The 20,039-nt window shown below is 42.5% G+C and overlaps 1 protein-coding gene across 19 annotated transcripts in view; it reads right to left on the bottom strand.

The window, feature by feature from the left end:
* Positions 1–20,039, bottom strand: part of LRRFIP2 (LRR binding FLII interacting protein 2) — a 231,529-nt gene that overhangs the window by 124,306 nt on the left and 87,184 nt on the right. For 16 of the 19 annotated variants that reach the window (XM_033930537.1, XM_033930552.1, XM_033930533.1 and 13 more), the window contains one exon: positions 14,545–14,613. The exons of the other annotated variants lie outside the window; for them this stretch is intronic. In XM_033930537.1, the coding sequence (XP_033786428.1) occupies positions 14,545–14,613 (69 nt within the window). The remainder of the gene's footprint in view (positions 1–14,544; positions 14,614–20,039) is intronic. 19 annotated transcript variants of the gene reach the window in all.

Raw genomic sequence — 20,039 nt, forward strand, 5'->3', positions numbered from 1 at the left:
ATAAATTCTGCTGGTAGGGATTTTGAGACTTAACTCTCCTTGGTAAACAATATATTTTAGAGAGAGGTGGGTAAGAGGACTCAGGTACTTTCAGAACTTCGTTTAGATAATGCTTAAACATAACTATTGCAGGTGTGGAAAACAATTTTGTAAAATTAATAATCCGTAAATTGCATCTCTAATGGAGTTTTCCACCATGTTTTGCTTGAAGTGAAGATTTGCACTATCTTTAATCCAAGTTAGTGCTTGCATTTCTAAAGATTTTATTCTGGTATCATAATCATCTGCTTTGTTTTCCCAAGGCTGAAACTTTATTCTTCAAATCCAAATTTTCTGAAAGTACTACAGTGCAACGTTGGGAAAACTGCTGTATCTGGTTTCCCAGAGAGATCTGAAGACTAGAAATAGCCTCCCAAATTGACTCCATATTAAAGACTTCAGGTTTCCGTAGGGGCAAAAACTCAGTTCTGGCTCCCTATGATAAAGAAATAGTACTTTCGTTTGCAGAAGAGATATTCAAAACTGCTTTTGTCTGCTCCTTTCTTCCTTCCGGATGCTTTGCTGGCATAGCACACTCCTCCTGCCTCCTCTCAGAGCTGGATTCTCCGCCCTGCCAGAAAGGCAAGAGGGCGTCCCGAACCATATTCGGCATCAGCTGCTCCTCCCCTACTCCTGCTGCTCCTGACGCCACAGGACGAGTCGGAGGACTCCATTCCTCCAGAGACAAGCTGGCACCCTCGAGAGAGAGAGCTCCCGTGCCTCAGCTTGCACGTTTCCTCCTGTCGAGGCCTTGTCATCCAGTTGCTGCGCTTGTGGGCCATGCTGCACAAAGGAATCCATTGACCCAGTCAAAGGTAAAGGGGTTTAGACTTTCTTTTCACCATCGGCGAGATAGAAAATGTTCAAAATGACCGTGCCGGCATCCCAGTGCAGCTTTGAGCTGCCAAGACAAGTCTTCTCTTTTTGGTTTTGGTTTTTTTAAATATCTCTGCATTTCCTACCCTGTTTCCCTGAAAATAAGACCTATCCAAAAAATAAGCCCTAGCATGATTTTTAAAGATGCTCCTAACATAAGCCCTACCACAAAAATAAGCCCTAGTTAAGACTGACCCTCGAAGCCTCCCCCCAATGTACCTGACATTCTCCAACTCCATTCCTGATACTAGTGCTGCCCAATTTGCTGAAAAAACATTGGACTCGTCAATTCGTCAATTCTGTTGAGGCCTTCTAAAGCAGCAGTGGTAGCAGTGTTCTGAATGGGCTGCTTCGTGGTCTTCCCAGCTGGGGCTTTCCCTCTGCCGCATCACAGTGGGAGGGTCAATGGGGTTCTGTTGTACAGAGGGATGGGAGGGAGGGATAGTAAGATGATGCAGAGGGAAGGCCCGACCAAGACAGGGAAGACAATGAAGCAGCCCTTTTAGAGCGCTGCCACCGCTGCTGTTTTTGGAGGCCTTGGAATGGAGGTACGTCAGTCTCACGGCAGGTCGGTGGGGTTCTGCTGCACAAGGGGACGGGTGAGAGGGGAGGAAAGATGCTGCACATGGGACTAATGGCAGCCATTCAGGAAGTGGCGCAGGCCCAGGTAGCAGCACGCTTGTGCGCTGCTGTCCCCTACATAATCAGCAGGCAGCTGTCCAGCGACCACCATAATCAAGAAGTGTCATGGGTCCAGGCATTAGTGTGCTTGTGCGCCACTGGCCCTAACATAATGAGGAGGCAGCCATCCAGCAACAACTACAATTTAAAGGTATCGCTGGTAGGGGAAGGGGGACAGATTTTAAGGGAGTATGGTAGGGGTGTAGTTTGGGCATTCCTGGACCTGGGACAGACTCAATCTTTGAATTCTTGGTAGGAAGAAAAGTGGCAACATTTGAAAGTTTCTTTAACATATACAACCATAGGTTTATAGAAAGTACTAACAACTCGCATGAACAGTGAGGAATTAAATTTCTTGAAGCATATCCAAGCACAGCAAGAACCTCTTACATATTCCTATAAAGCATCAGATAAACGAACCCTTACATCTCTCCCATGTCCCATTATTAGTCGTCCTCCCCATTCTCCATTTCATCATAACCCAACTCTCACCCATAGGTAGGAGAATAACTGGATCTGTGACTACTGGAAATCATAATTGGATTTAAAGGTGTCAGGGGGTATGTAAAAGTGATGATTTATGGGGGGGTGGGGGGCTGGGACGGAATTTAAAGGTGCCAGGTATATATTAGTATACAATTTGGTTCAGAATGGTTTTTTTCTTGTTTTCCTTCTCTAAATCTAGGGTGCTTCTTTATGTTCTAAACTAAACTAAACCTTAAGTTTATATACCGCATCCTCTCAATAATTATAGAGTTCGGCACGGTTTACAAGAGCTTAATATAGGAAGGAATAACATATTGGAATTGGAGGTTGAGTATTAGGGGGAGGAGAGCATTACATTTTTGTGAAAAGCCTAGTTTTCAGGTGCTTGCGGAATAGTTGGAAGGAGCCCTGATTCCGTAATGGGGAAGTAAGATTATTCCAAAGCCCTGTGATTCTGAAGAAGAGAGATTTTCCCAATTTTCCCGCGTAGAGGATACCTTTTAGCGAGGGGAAGGATAGTTTAAGTTTTTAAGTGTGCCTGGTGGCGTCAGGACTCGAGGAGTTCCAAGACAGTGGGATTAGGGGAGAGGATGCCGTGTAGGATTTTAAAAGCTAGGCACGAGCATTTAAAATGAACCCTAGAGATTATTGGGAGCCAGTGGAGTTTGGACAGCAGTGGGGAAACATGATCAAATTTGCGTTTTGCGAAGATCAATTTAGCCTCAGTGTTCTGAATTAATTGAAGTCTTTGAAGACTGTTTTTAGTTATACTTAGATAGATGGAATTACAATAGTCTAGTTTGGAGAGGATGATGGATTGAACAAGGACGGCAAAATGTTGTTGGCGGAAACAGGATCTCACTTTCCTCAGCAAATGGAGGCTAAAAAAAGCATGATTTTACCAGGGAGTTGAGGTGGTCGTTGAAGGAAAGAGAAGAGTTGATGATGATGCCTAGAACTTTGCTTGAGAACTCAAGCTGCAGTGTGGCGCCAGAGGGCAGTGCGAAGAGGGTGGGCAGCTGTTCTAATTTTGGACCGAGCCAGAGAAGTTTCGTTTTGGACTCGTTCAGTTTCATTTGAATTGAGAGGGACCAGGATTGGAGTTTCATTATGCAATCTGTTATGTTCTGAGAGAGGTTGGTAAGGTTCGAGTCTGTCTCGAGAAGGGCAAGGATGTCGTCGGCATAAGTATAGATTGTTTCAAGGGAAGATAGATGGAAGAGTTTCAGGAAAGACATGTAGATGTTGAAGAGAATAGGGGATAGGGGTGATCCCTGCGGGACTCCGCAAGTCGGTTTCCAAGGAGCGGACGTGGAGCCATTTGTGTTGACAGTGTAGGAGCGGGAACATAAGAAGTTCGAGAACCACTCTAAGACTGTGGAGTCAATACCTATCTCGGAAAGTTGATAAATTAGAATATTGTGGTGGACATCAAATTCTGCAGAGAGATCAAATTGTAATAGGTCAGCAAATTTATTACGAGAGTGTAATTGTTGCACCTTTGAAATTAATGAGACCAGTAGGGATTTGGTGCTGAAGTTGGGTCTGAAGCCATATTGGTAAGGTAAGAGAATGGAGAATCTCTCTAAGTAGGATGAGAGCTGGGTGGAAATGATGGCCTCTAGCATTTTAGTCAGGAGAGGGATATTTGCTATGGGACGGTAGTTAGAAGGTGAGGAAGTGTCAAGATCAGCTTTTTTCAGTAATGGGGACAAGGCGATATGTCCCATTTCTGCGGAGAATAGGCCTGATAGTAAAGTAGAGTTTATAAGTTTGGTGAGGGATGAGATGACTTGGGCAGGTATATTCTCATACAGGTAGGAAGGGAATGGATCCAAGGCACATTTGCAGGATTTCAGTTTGAGGCAGAGTTTAGAGATCTGGAGTTCGGATACGAGTTCAAAAGTAGTCCAGGATCTGTCTGCTGGGATAGGGTTAGAGTCGTTGGGGGCCAGAGAATTGTAAGAGACTGCTGGAGAGAAGGAGCTTCTTATGGTAGTGATCTTTTCGTTGAAGAATTTTGCTAGGTCGTCTGCTGATGGGGAGGAGTGGGGAATGGTGGAATTGTTTTTAGAAGTTAAGGTACGCCAGATGTTAAACAGTGTACTACTCTGGTTGTTGGATCTAGAAATTTTTTCATCTTAGAAGTTCTTCCTTGCTTTTTTTAGTACTGAGTTGTAGAACTTGATATTGTCCCTCCAGGATTGTCTGTCTGATAACTAAAGAAGTGAAGAAAGCGATAGGTGATAAGAAGAATTCTTTCAAGAAATGGAAAAAGGGCAAAACCAAGGAGAACTGGAAAGAACACAGGAAGTATCAAAAAGAATGTCACCTCGTGGTTAGAAAAGCAAAAAGAGAAATTGAAGAGAGGCTAGCCAGGGAAGCACGAAATTTCAAACCGTTCTTCAGATATGTTAAAGGGAAGTAGCTGGCTAGGAAGGAGGTGGGACCTCTGGATGATGGAGATAGGAAGGGAGTGGTGAAGGAGGAGAAAGAAGTGGCGGAAAGACTAAACATGTTCTTTTCGTCAGTATTACAAAAGAGGACACATCTAATATACTGGAACCTGAACAAATCTTCAAAGGAGACCAAGAAGAAAAATTAACATCCATGGAAGTAAGCCTCGAAGACGTACACAGGCAGATAGAAAAATTAAAAACTGACAAATCACTGGGCCAGGACGGAATCCACCCTAGGGTACTGAAAGAACTAAAGAAGGAAATAGCGGAACTACTACAGCAAGTCTATAATCTATCCCTGAAAACAGGTGTGATCCCGGAGGATTGGAAGATAGCCAATGTTACACCCATCTTTAAAAAGGGATCGAGAGTTGGGAACTACAGACCGGTAAGTCTGACTTCAGTTCCGGGAAAATGACGAAAGCACTGATAAAAGATAGCATCGAGGAGCATCTAAAAAGGAATAAACTTATGATAACAAGCCAACATGGCTTCTGCAAGGGAAGATCGTGCCTGACGAACTTATTGCACTTCTTCAAAGGAATTAACAAACGGATGGACAAAGGGGACCCCATAGATATCGTATACTTAGATTTCCAAAAAGCCTTTGACAAGGCTACTTCGGAAACTGAAGAACAGATGGATCAAGAATTGGTTGGCAGGTAGGAAGTAGAGGGTAGGAGTGAAGGGCCATTACTCGGACTGGAGGAGGGTCACGAGTGGTGTTCGCAGGGGTCGGTGCTTGGACCGCTGCTATTCAATGTATTCATAAATGATCTAGAAACAGGAAAGAAGTAATAAAATTCACAGACGACACCAAACTATTTAATGGGGCTAGGACTATAGAAGACTGCAAAGATTTACAAAGGGACCTGTACAAACTAGGGGAGTGGGCGACAAGATGGCAGATGAAGTTTAATGTAGAGAAATGTAAAGTCTTGCACGTAGGAAAGAGAACCCGAAGTATAGCTACACGATGGGAGGGCTGTCATTGAGTGAAAGTACCCAAGAAAGGGACTTGGGGGTAATAGTGGACAAGACAATGAAGCCGTCAGCACAGTGCGCAGCGGCTGCTAAAAAAGCGAATACAATGCTAGGTATAATCAAGAAGGGTATTACAACCAGAATGAAAGAAGTTATCCTCCCATTGTATCGGGCGATGGTGCGCCTGCATCTGGAGAACTGCGTCCAATATTGGTCGCCGTATCTAAAGAAGGATATGGCGATACTTGAGAGGGTTCAGAAGAGAGCGACACGCTTGATAAAAGATATGGAAAACCTTTCATACGCTGAATGATTAGAGAACTGGGGCTCTTTTTCCTGGAGAATCGGAGAATTAGAGAGGATATGATAGAGACTTACAAAATCATGAAGGGCATAGAGAAATGGAGAGGGACAGATTCGTCAAACTTTCGAAAACTACAAGAACGAGAGGGCATTCAGAAAAATTAAAAGGGGACAGATTCAGAACCAATGCTAGGAAGTTCTTCTTCATCCAGAGGGTGGTGGACACCTGGAATGCGCTTCCAGAGGGTGTGATAGGACAGAGTACAGTTTTGGGGTTCAAGAAGGGATTGGATGATTTCCTGAAGGAAAAGGAGATAGAAGGGTATAGATAGAGGATTACTATACAGGTCCTGGACCTGATGGGCCGCCGTGTGAGCGGACTGCTGGGCATGATGGACCATTGGTCTGACCCAGCAGAGGCATTACTTATATTTTTATGAAGGGGATTTGGATTTTTTCCATTTACGCTTCAATGCTCGACATTTCTGCTTCAGTTCTCTGTGGTACGGAAGATACCAAGGGGCCTTACGGGAGCAGGAGATAGATTTAGTAGATAAGGGGGCAACTGCACAATAGGTAGTCTCGGAGAGGTTTACCCAGTTGCACCAGTTGGATTCTGTGTCAGCAGGCATAGGACGAGAGGGAAGTTGGTTGAGGAATTGGGTCCAGAACAGTTCACTCGCGATTTTTTTTGCGGAAGGTGATAGGATTTGTGGCACAGGGTGGAGATCCAAGGTGGGACATGAAAATGGGGAGGCAGAAAGAACCTTAAAAGTGATTGGACCAAGGGACATGTTCCCAATGAGCGTCTTTGGTAGAAGTTTTGTGCTCGGTCAGGTCGAGGAAGCTGATGATGTCTAGTGTGTGCCCCTTTTTGTGGGTTGTGGAGGATGCAGGAGAGGGGAAACCTAGAGAAGTGAGGAAGTTGTTGAATTCAGTTACATCCTTGCTGGTGTTGTCATCTAGGTGGAGATTAATATCGCCAATGATCAGCAATCTGTGAAATTTTAGGAAGGCGCTTGTTATGGTCTCAAGAATGAGTTTGGAGGATTTATTCCAGGGGGGTCGGTGGCCGGTAAAGTAACAAGATACCTAATGGGTAGGGGTGGAGTTCAGGCTAACATATATTCTAGTGAAGTGTAGCTACCCTTTTCAAGGAGCTGAACGTCGAAGAATGACTTGTAGAGGAGTGCCAGGCCTTCTCCTTTTTGGTTTATTCTGGGAGAGAAGAGGCCATGGTAACAGTGGGAGCAGAGTTCATTTTGTGTGAATAAATCGTCTTTTTTGATCCATGATTCTGTGATACACAGGAATCCAGGATTGGAGTCCCCAAGTAGGTCCTTTAGTATTTGGGTCTTGTTGCAAGCTGATCTTGCGTTATAGTAGAGTGTTGGGACTGGGGTGAGAGAGTCAGAGGTGAGGCTGGGTAGATTGGCAGAAGGAACGGGCTTTAAAGAGGAATAGTTAACTCCTCAGGGGGGAGGGGGTTTTTAAGGGGTGATTTCTGGTGTGCAGTAGCGCGGGGATTCTGAGGCCAGGGCAAGTATCACTGACATTTGTGGAGTCAGGTAGATTGGTGGGGGAGAGGTTTCAGGCAGAGAGTAGTTTTGGTAAATGAACAGAGTAAGAGAAGAAGGAGCCAAGAAGGTGGCTTCATGGTGAGATCTAGGAGAACCAATAAGAGGGCTGAAGGTAGAACCTGTTTGTATATTGTGTGGGGATCTGGAATTAGAGGTTTGGTTCTTGTTGGGTATTTGATAGTAGATGTCTTAGGACTTGTCTGAATTTCTGAATAGTGGCTTAAAACAGATGAAGACTTGGCACAGTGGCTTAAAATGGATGAAAACTTAGCACCTGATTACTTTTAAAAAGACAGAACAGAGGTAAAATCTTGAATCAGAATGAAAAACTTAGCACCCAATAGCTTCTAGTAAGACGTAAGCGGAGGTAAAATTTAGCAGCTAATTGCTATTAATAACTTAGCACCTGATTGCATCTAGTAAGACAAAACGAAGGTAAAAACTAAATCAGATGGAAACTTAGCACCCAATTGCTTCTAGTAAGAGCGTATTGACCTATAAGACAATTGCATCTGGTAATACAATGAATCTAGTAAGATAAAACTTAAAGAAGATTTAGCACCCAATTGCTACTAGTAAGATATAAGCGGGGTAGAACTTGAACAACTTGGTTTCATGTAAGGACTTGGATAGAGGTAGAACTTAGCATCCAGTTAAGGTGAGACTTAGCGCCAAGATCAGTCCTTCCTGCACAAGCAGTGTCATGTAGATGAAGGAGGGCGGAGATGGCAGGGGGCTTCATCCCTCCTCTGCCTTGAAGAGTCGCTGCAGGAAAACTTTCGGTGGCCCTCAAATGGGCTAAAGAGAGTAGGGACTCCAGAAGAGCTGAGTCGACCTTGATCTTGGTCGTATCGCACAGTCGCTTTACAAAGGCAAGCGCTAAGGCACGCGCCTTTGCCGTGCGCCTTAGCCGGCGCGCCTAACCACTGTGTGCCATTCCCTCCGCTGGAATTTAAACTGTTCCCAGCAGGCCTGGGATGGGTAGAGCAGGCTTTCACGCTCGGCGGGGCCGGGGCCGGAACGAGGCTTGGAGGCTGAGCCGGTCTGGTGGCTGCAGGTGACTGCCGGTGAGTTTCCCCTCTGTAGATCAGTTCCGATGCTGAGCCTGTCTGTCTGGTGTACTCTCCTTCCCCTCAGTGATTTCAAATTCTGCTCCCGTAAGGCCTGGGATGGGCGGAGCAGGCTCTCATGCCCGGCGGGGCCGGAACAAGGCTCAGAGGCTGAGCCAGTCTGGTGGCTGCAGGTTACTGCCGGTGAGTTTCCCCTCTGTAGATCGGCTCCGATGCTGAGCCAATTTTATTGATGAAAATAGCAAAACAAACTTAAACAGACTAAACATAGCAAAGTCGAGTAAGAAACAATGGACATCAGCAACCGCAGAGAGAAACAGACATCATCATTTTATACATAATATGCAAAAATCATCTACCCAACTATTCCACTAACAGATTCAGGTCCATATGCAAAACCAAAGCACACCAGGGCCCTGGACTCTTATGAGCCCTGGAGTAGTCCATCCATCACTCCTCCCCCCCCCACACTATGACAGGAAAACAGTTATATCAAATGCTGAATGTATGAAAAGACACCCCCCCCCAAAAAAAAGCAAACTGAGAACACCCCCACCCCCCTCCCCTCCCAAAGCGCTGTTCCATTGCCAAATGCAAACAAGCCTCCATCCCCCAGAACTATTCCCCATCCCTGCCCCCAGGTACCCTCCTTCCACCCTTCCCCCCAAGAGTGCGTCCTATGGTCAGATACATCTTCAAGTGCAAAAAATATAGTATGTCTTGAAAGAGCTCTACAGAATTTTCAAAACTGGTCTTAAAACATTTCTCTAAGGGGATACTTTTGAATCTTAAAGCCACCTTGCTTCATTCTGTACAGCTGGAATATACAGTCAAACCTCGATTTGTGAGTAACGCGGTTTGCGAATATTTTGCAAGAAGAGCAAAACATTCCCACAAATCGTGCCTCGGAAACCGAGTGTTGACTCGATTTGCGAGTGCCCCCCCCCACCCCTGCAATCCGGCATCCCCTGCCGAGTGCCCAAACACCATCCCTTACCCCGATTTGGCACCGGCAGCAACGCACAGGACATACTGGTGCCAATGCCCGAAGATCCTCCCTCTTGGCTGGGCTGGGCCTTGAGCAAATGCGCATGCTCAAGGCCTTCTGGTTCTCGCTCTCTCCAAGATTCTCTGAGATTTTCGGGAATCTCAGAGACAGCGAGAACCAGAAGGCCTTGAGCATGCGCAGATGCTCAAGGCTCAGCCCAGCCAAGAGGGAGGATCTTCGGGCACCAGCATGTCCTGTGCATTGGTGCTGGTGCCAAATCAGGGTAAGGGATGATGTGGGATGTCGGATCACTGGGGGGGAGGGGGGCAGCAACGCCGGTGGCCTTGAGGGTGGGGGTAAAGTGAAGCAGCACTGGTGGCCTGGGGGGGGGAACGAATCAATCAAGTTTCCATTCATTCCTATGGGGAAACTCGCTTTGATATATGAGCAATTTGGTTTACAAGCATGCTTTTCGAACGAATTATGCTCATAAACCAAGGTTCCACTGTATTTTGTTTGCTAGAAATGGGATGCCTTACTCAGCTGTACTGTCTGAAAATGTATTTCAGCCTCACTAATAATAATAGTGATAATTATTTTTATATACCGCAATATCACAAGCAGTTCAGAGCAGTTTACAGAGGAAGAGACTGTATACAGACAGCAATATTACAAAAACTTTCGAAATTACATTAGCATGTTAAGATTAATCAAATTTATCTGGAAGTATTTTAAAGATTCATCAAGGCAGAAATGGAGTTAGAGAAATTTATCAAAGAGAAAGGTTTTAATTGACTTCCTGAAAGTTTGATAGGAAAGTGCATTTGAAATAAAGTTGGTTAAACATTTATTCCATTTGCCTGCTTGGATCTATCAAGGAATCTTGTCTCTCTTCTTTTTAACTCCATTTTATGTAAATTGCTCTGAAAGAATTTTTTCTAAGATGGTATATCAGATTTTACACCTGAATGGTTAAATAAGGAACAGTTGTTTAACTTCTTAAACAATATAAAAACAAGAGAGCACACCATATAACTAATGACCAACAAATTTAAAAACTGTAGTTAGTTTTTTCTATTTTCGCTCAACATATAATTGTGGAATCTGTTGCTGGAGAATGTGGTCAAGGGTACAACACAGCAAGATTAAAAAGAAATTTGGATAAGTTCATCAACGAAAAGTATTATTAGTCTCATACTGTAGACTTAAAAGAGCTGCTGCTCATTCCTGGAACTAAGCTATGAAGAGACATTTGTTCTCCTGAAGGACTGTTACCTTAGATATTAGATGTTATGCACACATTATGCAACAGGTGCAAGGCCTTGTCCCTTCCTTTGCCACTGCCCTTTTCAAAGATTGGAAATTCTATAGACATGTTCAAATGAAAGTGAGGCACCACTTTTGGAAAGAACAAGAGCACTTTACCTTTTGGCATATTGAGGTAAGGATGTGAATAGGACAGTGCCTGCAGCCACTAAGAAAGCTGCCTTTTAGGAAAGATCAAGTAACCAGATTCACTCACGATGAATAACTAAGACAAATTTTATTTTGGTTCTCGTTAGCTGGTATGTTTACGAGTGGACTGACAAGTTAAAAAGCAGCATTTCATCTGTGACTCTTGAATCCACTAGAGCTATGCAAAGACCACATATACCTTTTTCTTCCCCTCTGTGGATCTCTCCTGTAGTGAAGCTCCAGTCCTACTGCTTTTCTCTTTGACAAACTGCAGCCTCTTGCTGCTTCCAGAAGCAGGCAATACTGCTCTATACTAGGGTCCCATGAGGGCTTTGCACAGCTGTTTGTTAAAACACCAAACATTACAAGACAGGGAGCCACCAAGAAAGGTCCCTTTGTCTGATCTCAAGTCATGCTATCAATGAACTCAAGAGGAAGGACAAAAGGTCTACCAGGCTGCCACACAGATTACCACTCCCTATGTCTCAACACTAACTGCATGGTAGAAGCAGAGCATAACGAGGCCTCTGTTCTGCCCCCATTTTATGTGGGCATTTTCTCAGTTCTTGTATAACCAAGTATAAGTGTTTATGCTAAGATCTGTAAGTAAAGTGTGCTCTGTGGACTTAAATCCCCAGAAAGCTTTGCTTCTCCCAGAGAGTTAGGCTGCAACCACAAGGTTTAAGCCCATCCTTATTCTTCAGTTTGAGTTAGAAGAGTTGCCATATTTGTAAGACTGCATGGCTGTATGAGAACCTGGGTCTGACCTTCTTCTGCCATGTTTTTGTTCTTTATTTCTTCTGACAGTTTAACACAGCTTAGGTTCTATCTATGTCTGGAGCACAGTGTTATTTTCTACAAGGTGTGTGGACACACTCCCAGCTTCCCTTTGAATAGAATATGATGGCAGAGTGAGAAGATTTTGTGACAAAGTTGAACTGCCTTAAAATCATCAATTGTAAGTGTTTATTCTTTACTTCATGTTATTAAAGAAAGCTGTTCACGATCTACAGAGTTTGGATGATAACACTAAGATTACAGAAGGGTTAACTGAAGAGAATCCTCATAAAAGTGCCAAACTAATTAAGTGAATTAAATGGTGAATGGCCATGAGGAGTTCCTGCTTTTCAGTACAAAAACCTAAGGAAATTTATGGTAAAGACTTTTCACTGAAGCTGTAAACTGTCCAGTAAAGCCGTAGGCAGCATAACCTCTATTTTTCATTCCAGCACTAGTTCAGGTGCCTCTTCTGCTAGAGACAGAATACCGATTGGCTTCCCACTACATCAGCATATTTAGTTAAGGTGAGCTTACTGAACAAATTCAGGACTTGTGTGCTTATATAAACTGTTAAGGACTACATTAATTAATATCTAGGGCTGCAAGTTAATGCATTAATTGCAGCATTAACTGCGATTAATTACTAATCAGGATTAAACAATTAATTACATTGCAGCATTTCCTTTTTCCTCCAAACATTTCTTCTCTGTTCTTCCACTCTCAGCCCCTGTCATTGGCGTGATTCAACATCATTTCCTCCTCCACATTGGTTTACCTTAAAGGTGACCTTCTACTGGTCCCCAGCAGCAGCATTGCACATATGCTGCCTGTGTGATCCATCCCACCCTAGCAGAACCAGGTAGTGATGTCAAAGGAGGCGAGACAGGCCAGACGGAAAGCTTTGGAGCAGGCTGTAGGCAGCATATGTACCACACTATCACTGTTGAGGACCAACAGAAGACCACCTTTAAGGTAGATTGAGGGGGGAGGGGAGTGAGCTCCAACAGTCAAGAGAAGAGCTTGGCACTGCTCAACAGGATTTAGAGAAAGAGGTAGTTAATGAACCCAAGGAAAGGTTTGGATAGTTTCCTGGAGGAAAAGTACATAGTCTGTTATAGAGACAGACATGGGGGAAGTCACTGCTTGCCCTGGAATGTTGCTACTATTTGGGTTTTTGCCAGGTGCTGGTAACCAAGATTGGTCACCGTGTGGATGGGCTACTGGGCTGGATGGACCATTGATCTGACCCAGTAAGGGCTATTCTTATGTTCTTATAAAAGAAAGAGTGATATGAATCTAGGGGAAGGAGAGAAGGAAAGGAAGGGGAGAGATGTTAGATCTAGGGGTAGAAGGGAAGAAGACTATCATCTCTTTAGGAAAGGGAAGAGGCATGATATTTAATATACTGCCTTTCTGTAGTTACATTCAAAGTGGTTTACATATTATATAGAGTTATTTATTTTGTACTTGTGGCAATGGAGGGTTAACTTGACCAGGGTCACAAGGAACTGCAGTGAGAAAATAAACAAAATACCTTTAATTGTGCAATGAATCACAATTAAAGTTATTTAATTGTGCTATTGTGATTAAGAATATAATTGAAATGCAGCCCTAGTTAATACTAAATTATTATTATTATTATTTTATAGACTAATATTAATACAGCATTGCTTTACAAAGAAATAGCCATGCAATTTGCAGAAAATTTAGATGAAATCTCTTTATTAATTTTCCAGTATCATAGTACCATATACACTTGAATATAAACCGAAATTTTTGGCAAAAAAAAATGAGGATCTCTGTTTATATTTGAGCCCCCCCCCTTCCTACCTCAAAGACCACTGTCGCTGCTGTCCTCCTGTTCAACTCACCCCCTGAAGATCACTGGTGCTACTATCCTCCACTCCACCCCCCCCCCAAGAGAAACACCAGTTGTCCTCCACTCTAACCCCCCAACCACAGGCTTTCCGCACCCAAGATGATTGGTACTGCTGTTTACTTCCCCCTCCCCACCCTGACCGCATACACATACCATACACATACCGGGGCTAAAAGAGCCTGACACTGAGAATTGAGAATGAGAATCTCAGAGAGTGCGGAAGACATAAGGTGTTGAGCATGTGCAGATGTTCAAGGCCCTGTACCAACCCAATGTAGAACATCAGCATCAGCTTCCTTCAGCCCTGGCACATGTATGGTAAGTACAGTACTGGGAGGGGAGGGAGAGGAGTTAGAAAGCAGCGCCATTCATCTTGGTGTGGTAGGTAGGAGAGCAGCAACAATAGTCTTGGAGGGAGGTTGGCATGGAGAATAGCAGCAACAGTGGTTCTCAGGGGGGTTCGAGTGGAGGGTAGCAGTGATGGTGGTTTTCTAGGGGAGTTGAGTAGAAAAACAGCAACAACTGTAGTCATTGGGGGGTGAGGGTTAAGTGGGAAGATAGCAGTGCAGTCATTGGGGGAGGGGAAACTTACCTTATACTTGAATATAAACCCTCCAGTTTATATTCGAGTTAACAGTTTTCCTCCTTTGGGGGGAGGCTATTATCTCGATTTATACCCAAATAGGTTTATATTTCAGTATATATGGTACATAGTTAAATACACTCCACAAACAAGATTAGTGTTCCTCTCCTCCACATCTCCAGCAAACATGCCCTTTTGTCAGGATCTTACAAAAATTCTTAACATTAACAGCATGACGACTTTTTATGGAATTACACAGAAAACTCATCAGTAATACATGCTATTCTTGCATGGAAATAAAATCTTTTAAAATACTATGACACTTTCTTAATTCTTATAATTTGCAGCACACAAACACTCAAGCATGTAAAGCTAGCTCACCACACTATCACTTCGCCCTCGGCCAGCACGATTTGGGGACACAATGCTCTCAGATTCATCATCTGTACACTATAAAGATAAGATGCCAACTATTAGAACAAGTGTACTGCAAGACTAACTCCTCCTATAATTCTTTGGAACTTACTGCAGGAGACAAATCTCACACAAAGAGTACTGAGAATAATGTTTGCAGCAGTATTCAACAATTGTTTTCCTATTATGTATTTCATAAATATTTAAAAACTTGTGTTTCAAAATTCTTCACTAGTTCTGACAATTGTTAAAATTATGGGGTATAGTTGCAGATTGTTATTTTTCTTGTAATGCTGTAACCAGGGCTGCCCAAGTCCAGTCCTCGAGATCTATTGGCAGGCCAGGTTTTCAGGATATCCACAATGAATATGCATGAGAGAGATCTGCCTGCACTGCCTTCTTGGTATGCAAATCTCTCTCATGCATGTTCATTGTGGATATCCTGAAAACCTGGCCTGCCAGTAGATCTCGAGGACCGGACTTGGGCAGCCCTTCTGTAAACCATTTTAGATCCTAATTGTTGGGGATAAAGCAGACTGTAAACACTGAGATTAGATTAAAAATATTTAACAGGAATGCTATACCAAGTGACTACAATACAAAAAAGGCTCATTTGCTATCTAGGATACAAAGTCTTTGAAGGATGAAAATTCCTAGAGCAACTTCCATATTCCCTTCCTTACAGTGGGAAGGTTTTCCACAACTGATATAAGCCGCTGTTTTAGATGTCACATTCCAGAAAATCTTAAGAAAATTATCTGAGAGGAACTAGACAAACTAAAAACATTAAAATGACTTGAAAGGGGTAATATTTTCAAGTATTTCTTGGACTCTTTTCTTTTATGGAGAAAGCTAGACATGTTTTAATATTGAGAATTATTTGACTGTTATAGTTTTAGGAATATATATGAGAACATTAGGTGATAAGGACATCGACTATACTCATTTTGGTTTCAATAGTGAAGCTGTGTAATATCTGTATTAAGAATATCTCTCTTCAGGCTACCTTAGTGGCTTATAGCCAGTATTACAGTACAGGCCAAGACTGGGATGCTACAGAAACTGCACTTGCAGCCACTTTTTTTTTTTTTTTTTGGGGGGGGGTTGGAGGGGGGGGAGGAGCCCTAGCCATCAAGCAATGTAATACTTAGTGGCTAGACTTGGGGGCTAAGATTTCAGGGTTCTACAATCAGCTATGGTACGTAGCCCCAAGCAAATCATTGTGACTGGGCTAAAAAAAAGAGTTAGAGGATGGTTATAAGATAGGGAAAACATAATTTTTACTGATGCAGACATGGTTTCAATGCTGTGGGCCTTTGAAACATACCTAAGCAAGCCTAAACTTAAAAGGATAAGTTAAATATATCTAATGTAATATCTAATTAGACAAGATCCCTTACACATTAAGAGTCCAGCTCACTTTGGGACGGATGCACAGAACTCAGGTAATCAGTTGGGAGCAAACTTTCATTTTCCAGGCAAAGCTCAACACAAACAGAATGCAAATTATATGCCTACTGTTTGTGCTGAGTACCGTGGTGAAAAAAAGGAGGAACTGTGCTTGGTGCCTGCTGAGCTGAGCGGTAAGTGCAGCTCTTGTGCGCAGGCCCAAGCAAGCATCAGCCGGGTGAAAAACACACAACTTTTCAGTTATTGCTGTAGTACAGAGGCTTTGGCTGAAGCTAGAAAGTCTCTTTTTTCAGTGCAAATTTGGACGCAGCTGTTGTGTGTTTTTTATGTGCATGTGTGTCCTGCGCCAATGGCCAGGACACAGCTATTAGGAGTGGGACCTACATACACATAAAAAACACACAAACAGCTCCTAAATTCAAGCAAAATGCTCCTGCTGAACCTACTAACAGCTCGAAGCCTACTGGAAAAGTTTGTATGTTAAACAGTGGGCGTTCCTTTCTTTGTATTACAAATGTATTACATACATTTTAATACTAATGAGCTCCTTGTAATACATTTGCATGAGATTCTTAGTGGCTGCTATTGTGATCAGTAAAAGCACCGAAGAACCCTTTTGTGCATTAGAGGCTGAGTTAACTTGCAAGCAAGACTTGCTGCAACCAGTTTTACTTCCACGGTAAAGCTTCTGAGCATCGGGGCTTAACAATCCAAAATGGATAGGGCTTATTCTCTTTATCTGATATATAGTCTTGATCTTTTGAACATAATAAACTTTCTATTGGATAACTCCTGTCACATCCAGGAACTTTGGTTCTGCTTTTTGTTGCTTTGGATACACCAGTGTCGTAGTGGAACACAGGACTCTCCTTTTTGGTTTGTGGTTGCGCAAATAGTCTTACAACAATAATTTATTATTTCTTTAGCGCACATTATACACATAATTAGAAAATAAATTAGTAAGGGAAAATAGAACGTCAATGAATCCTGAGATTAAGTCCCAAAAGTAGTCAAGCAGTTTTTCTGTGGGACAGGAAAATGGACCTTGCAACAAACCTCTCCCTTTTGAATCATACGACATTCTAACAGATTCTTTCCAGAAGCCATCAGCATGCAAAATACTGAACCAGAAAGTCCAACAACATGAATTATCTTGCTCTTAACATCCAGGCTATTAGGAGACAGAAAATGGGGTACTAATTTTCTGACATACTAGCATTAGAAAAATTTCCAAACTGATCAGTGCCCTAATTAACACATTCCAACATGAATGGAAGCAAATCTGTCTAGGCCAAAAATAGGCTGCAGGATCCCTTTTGAGTTTTACAGTATTAAAAGGTTTTATTGCTACTGTTATTAGAGAATACATGTATAGAAGATCTTTTACTCAATAATGGTTGAAGATATCGGATTCTACTCATTTGCTGACCTTTTTCTGAAACATTAGATTGGTACCTTTCTATTTTGAGATGTTATGACCATGCCTATCACTAGAACTATCCACTGTAGGAATATGGGATTTGCTACACTCTGATTTACGTTTCACTCATGAAAGTCTGTCAACTCAAACTGCTTGCTGTTTGACAGGTGGCTCTTGGAATTTTCTCACATGATCTATAGCTATATACCACCTTCCTTATACTAAATGCAATTCACAAACCAAATATGACAATCAAATACAGCAACATCACAATATATCAGATCAAGAATTTGATTGCTGCTTGATAGTGATCAAAGTTCTTCTCCCTATACTTGATCTGTCAGAACATGGCTATTGGACTGAGTCTGAACCAGCAATGTTTGAGACGCCCATGACATCGGACAGCCTCTACAGCATAATTTTCTGCCCTTAGATCCAGCAGGCTGATATGTAATCTTGCATATGTAGTTCAATTAAGTGACCTTCCCTTGCTCAGAACCTGTGAGAGGTTGAAAATGGAGACGGAATCTGGTTAGAGTGAAATGGGAATATCTTTGTACATCTTTCATACATTCAGATTGAAGTTTCCCGACCTTCCACAATTCGATCCATTAAATACAAGGCCCATTCTGTTGGCAGAGAGATAAGGAATAGGTCAAGCTGTGTCTACCACCTACAGTAAGAGTGGGGCACATAGCAGAGACTGAAATTGGGATCAAAGACCTTAAGAGTACTGTGCATGGATGCGCCTCTTCAGGCCCAGCTGAAGTAAACTCTACTCTGTGTCTTTTTGTGAAAACTCTGTATCTTGGATGCTGATCTATAAGGGTATATAATCTGCCCAGTAAAAGGATCTTGAACATCTCCTTGATGAGAAATGTATTCAAGGCCTTTGGATCTCAGATAGAGAGAAAGTCACAGCTTTTTTTGGCATCATAAAGTATGATTAAAATTACTGCCTCCTTTCCTGTGATGGGGCTGCAAGATTGAGGAGCTTAGCAGTTTTGGAAAGGCTTGCATAGTAGGCATGTCTCTAGAGAGGGCAATTTGTAAAGTTCTTGAATATTTTGGCCTAATTTGTAGCTTTCAGTTACTACTGGCTCAACTCAACTATTGGAGGTTACCACTTATCTAAATATTTAGCAAAAATTTGTCTCTCCCTCCGAGGGGCATAACTGTCAAAACAAAGACTGTATTCAAAGCTACTATCTCTGGGTAAAAAAGCACTCTTATTTTGACTAGGTATTCATATAGAGCATAGGAATTTCTTACAGTAGAAGGGTCTTAACATTGTTGCTGTCTAGGAATGAATTGCATCCTATAAAATATTCCATTGGTAGTTTCTTCATCCCATATATGACCCTGCATTTTTTAGCATTAAATCTTTGCTGCCTTAGTCTAGACCAGTGTTCTGCAACCTTTTTACACCTATGGACTGGCGGAAATAAAAGAATTATTTTGTGGACTGGCAAACTACTAAGACTGAAATTTTTTAAAAAAACCATCTCCGCCCTGTCCCCGCGAGCTCGGTCCCCACAAACCATTTGATCCCATCCGCACAAGCCTCAAATAGTTATGATTTTATATTGAACATATTTTATTAAAGTATAAAAAGAAACAATATTCTGTACAGTTGTCATTTTATAAATAAAAATAATACAGGGCTAGGATCAACAAAACCCCTGTCTCCCCTCCCCTTCACATATATCCCCTCTACTATTAAGAAAACTGAATAAGCCAAATTATTACAGAATGCTACACAGAAATATCATGCTAACAGAATACCGCAGTCACATATGACAGGAACAGTTTAGGGGAGTGGAACTAGGGTAACTGCCCCCTGATCAGAGAGAGCCCAAAGCCAGCTGGAAGCTAAAGAAGCACTGCCTGGGCTTTGTAGTACCCAGTTATGTTTTAACACCAGCTCTAGCAGGATACATATTTCAAATTTGATATATTCTCCACTTAAAATTTTACTGATTTTATGAACAAAATAAAACAACAGTCAAATTACAGAAGGAGAAAGTACAAAGGTCCATGAAAAAGAGTACAGCAATCTAACAAAAGAGGTACAACCAATATTCTACTTCTGAAAAAAAACATGATTAATCAACCAAAACTATAAGAACATAAGAATAGCTTTACTGGGTCAGACCAATGGTCCATCAAGCCCAGGAGCCCATTCTCATGTGGCCAATCCAGGTCACTAGTACCTGGCCAAAACCCAAGGAGTAGCTATATTCCAGGCTACCGATCCAGGGCAAGCAGTGGCTTCCCCCATGTCTTTCTCAATAACAGACTATTCTGTGTCAAAATTAAATATGATCACACTCTGCTCTAAACTGTTACCAAAAATAAAAAAATAATGTACCTAAGCCTTTTAACTATGCCCACACACCTCTTTCCCCCCATCTGCACAGAACGTTCTTTGAGAAATAAAAGGCTGCTGAGTTTCTGTTTTCTGTACATCTTCTCCTTGGATATCTGCGACGGGGCACCCAAGTTCATCCTGAATACAGCATGAAGGATCCCAGAAGGGGCAAGAAAGAAAATGGGGCTCTGATGAGAGGTCTGTATCTTTCAAATAATCCTAATAAAGCAGACATGACAAGGAGAAGAAACTAGTAGCATT

This window comes from Geotrypetes seraphini, chromosome 2 (assembly GCF_902459505.1).
Source record: "Geotrypetes seraphini chromosome 2, aGeoSer1.1, whole genome shotgun sequence".
NCBI lineage: Eukaryota > Metazoa > Chordata > Amphibia > Gymnophiona > Dermophiidae > Geotrypetes > Geotrypetes seraphini.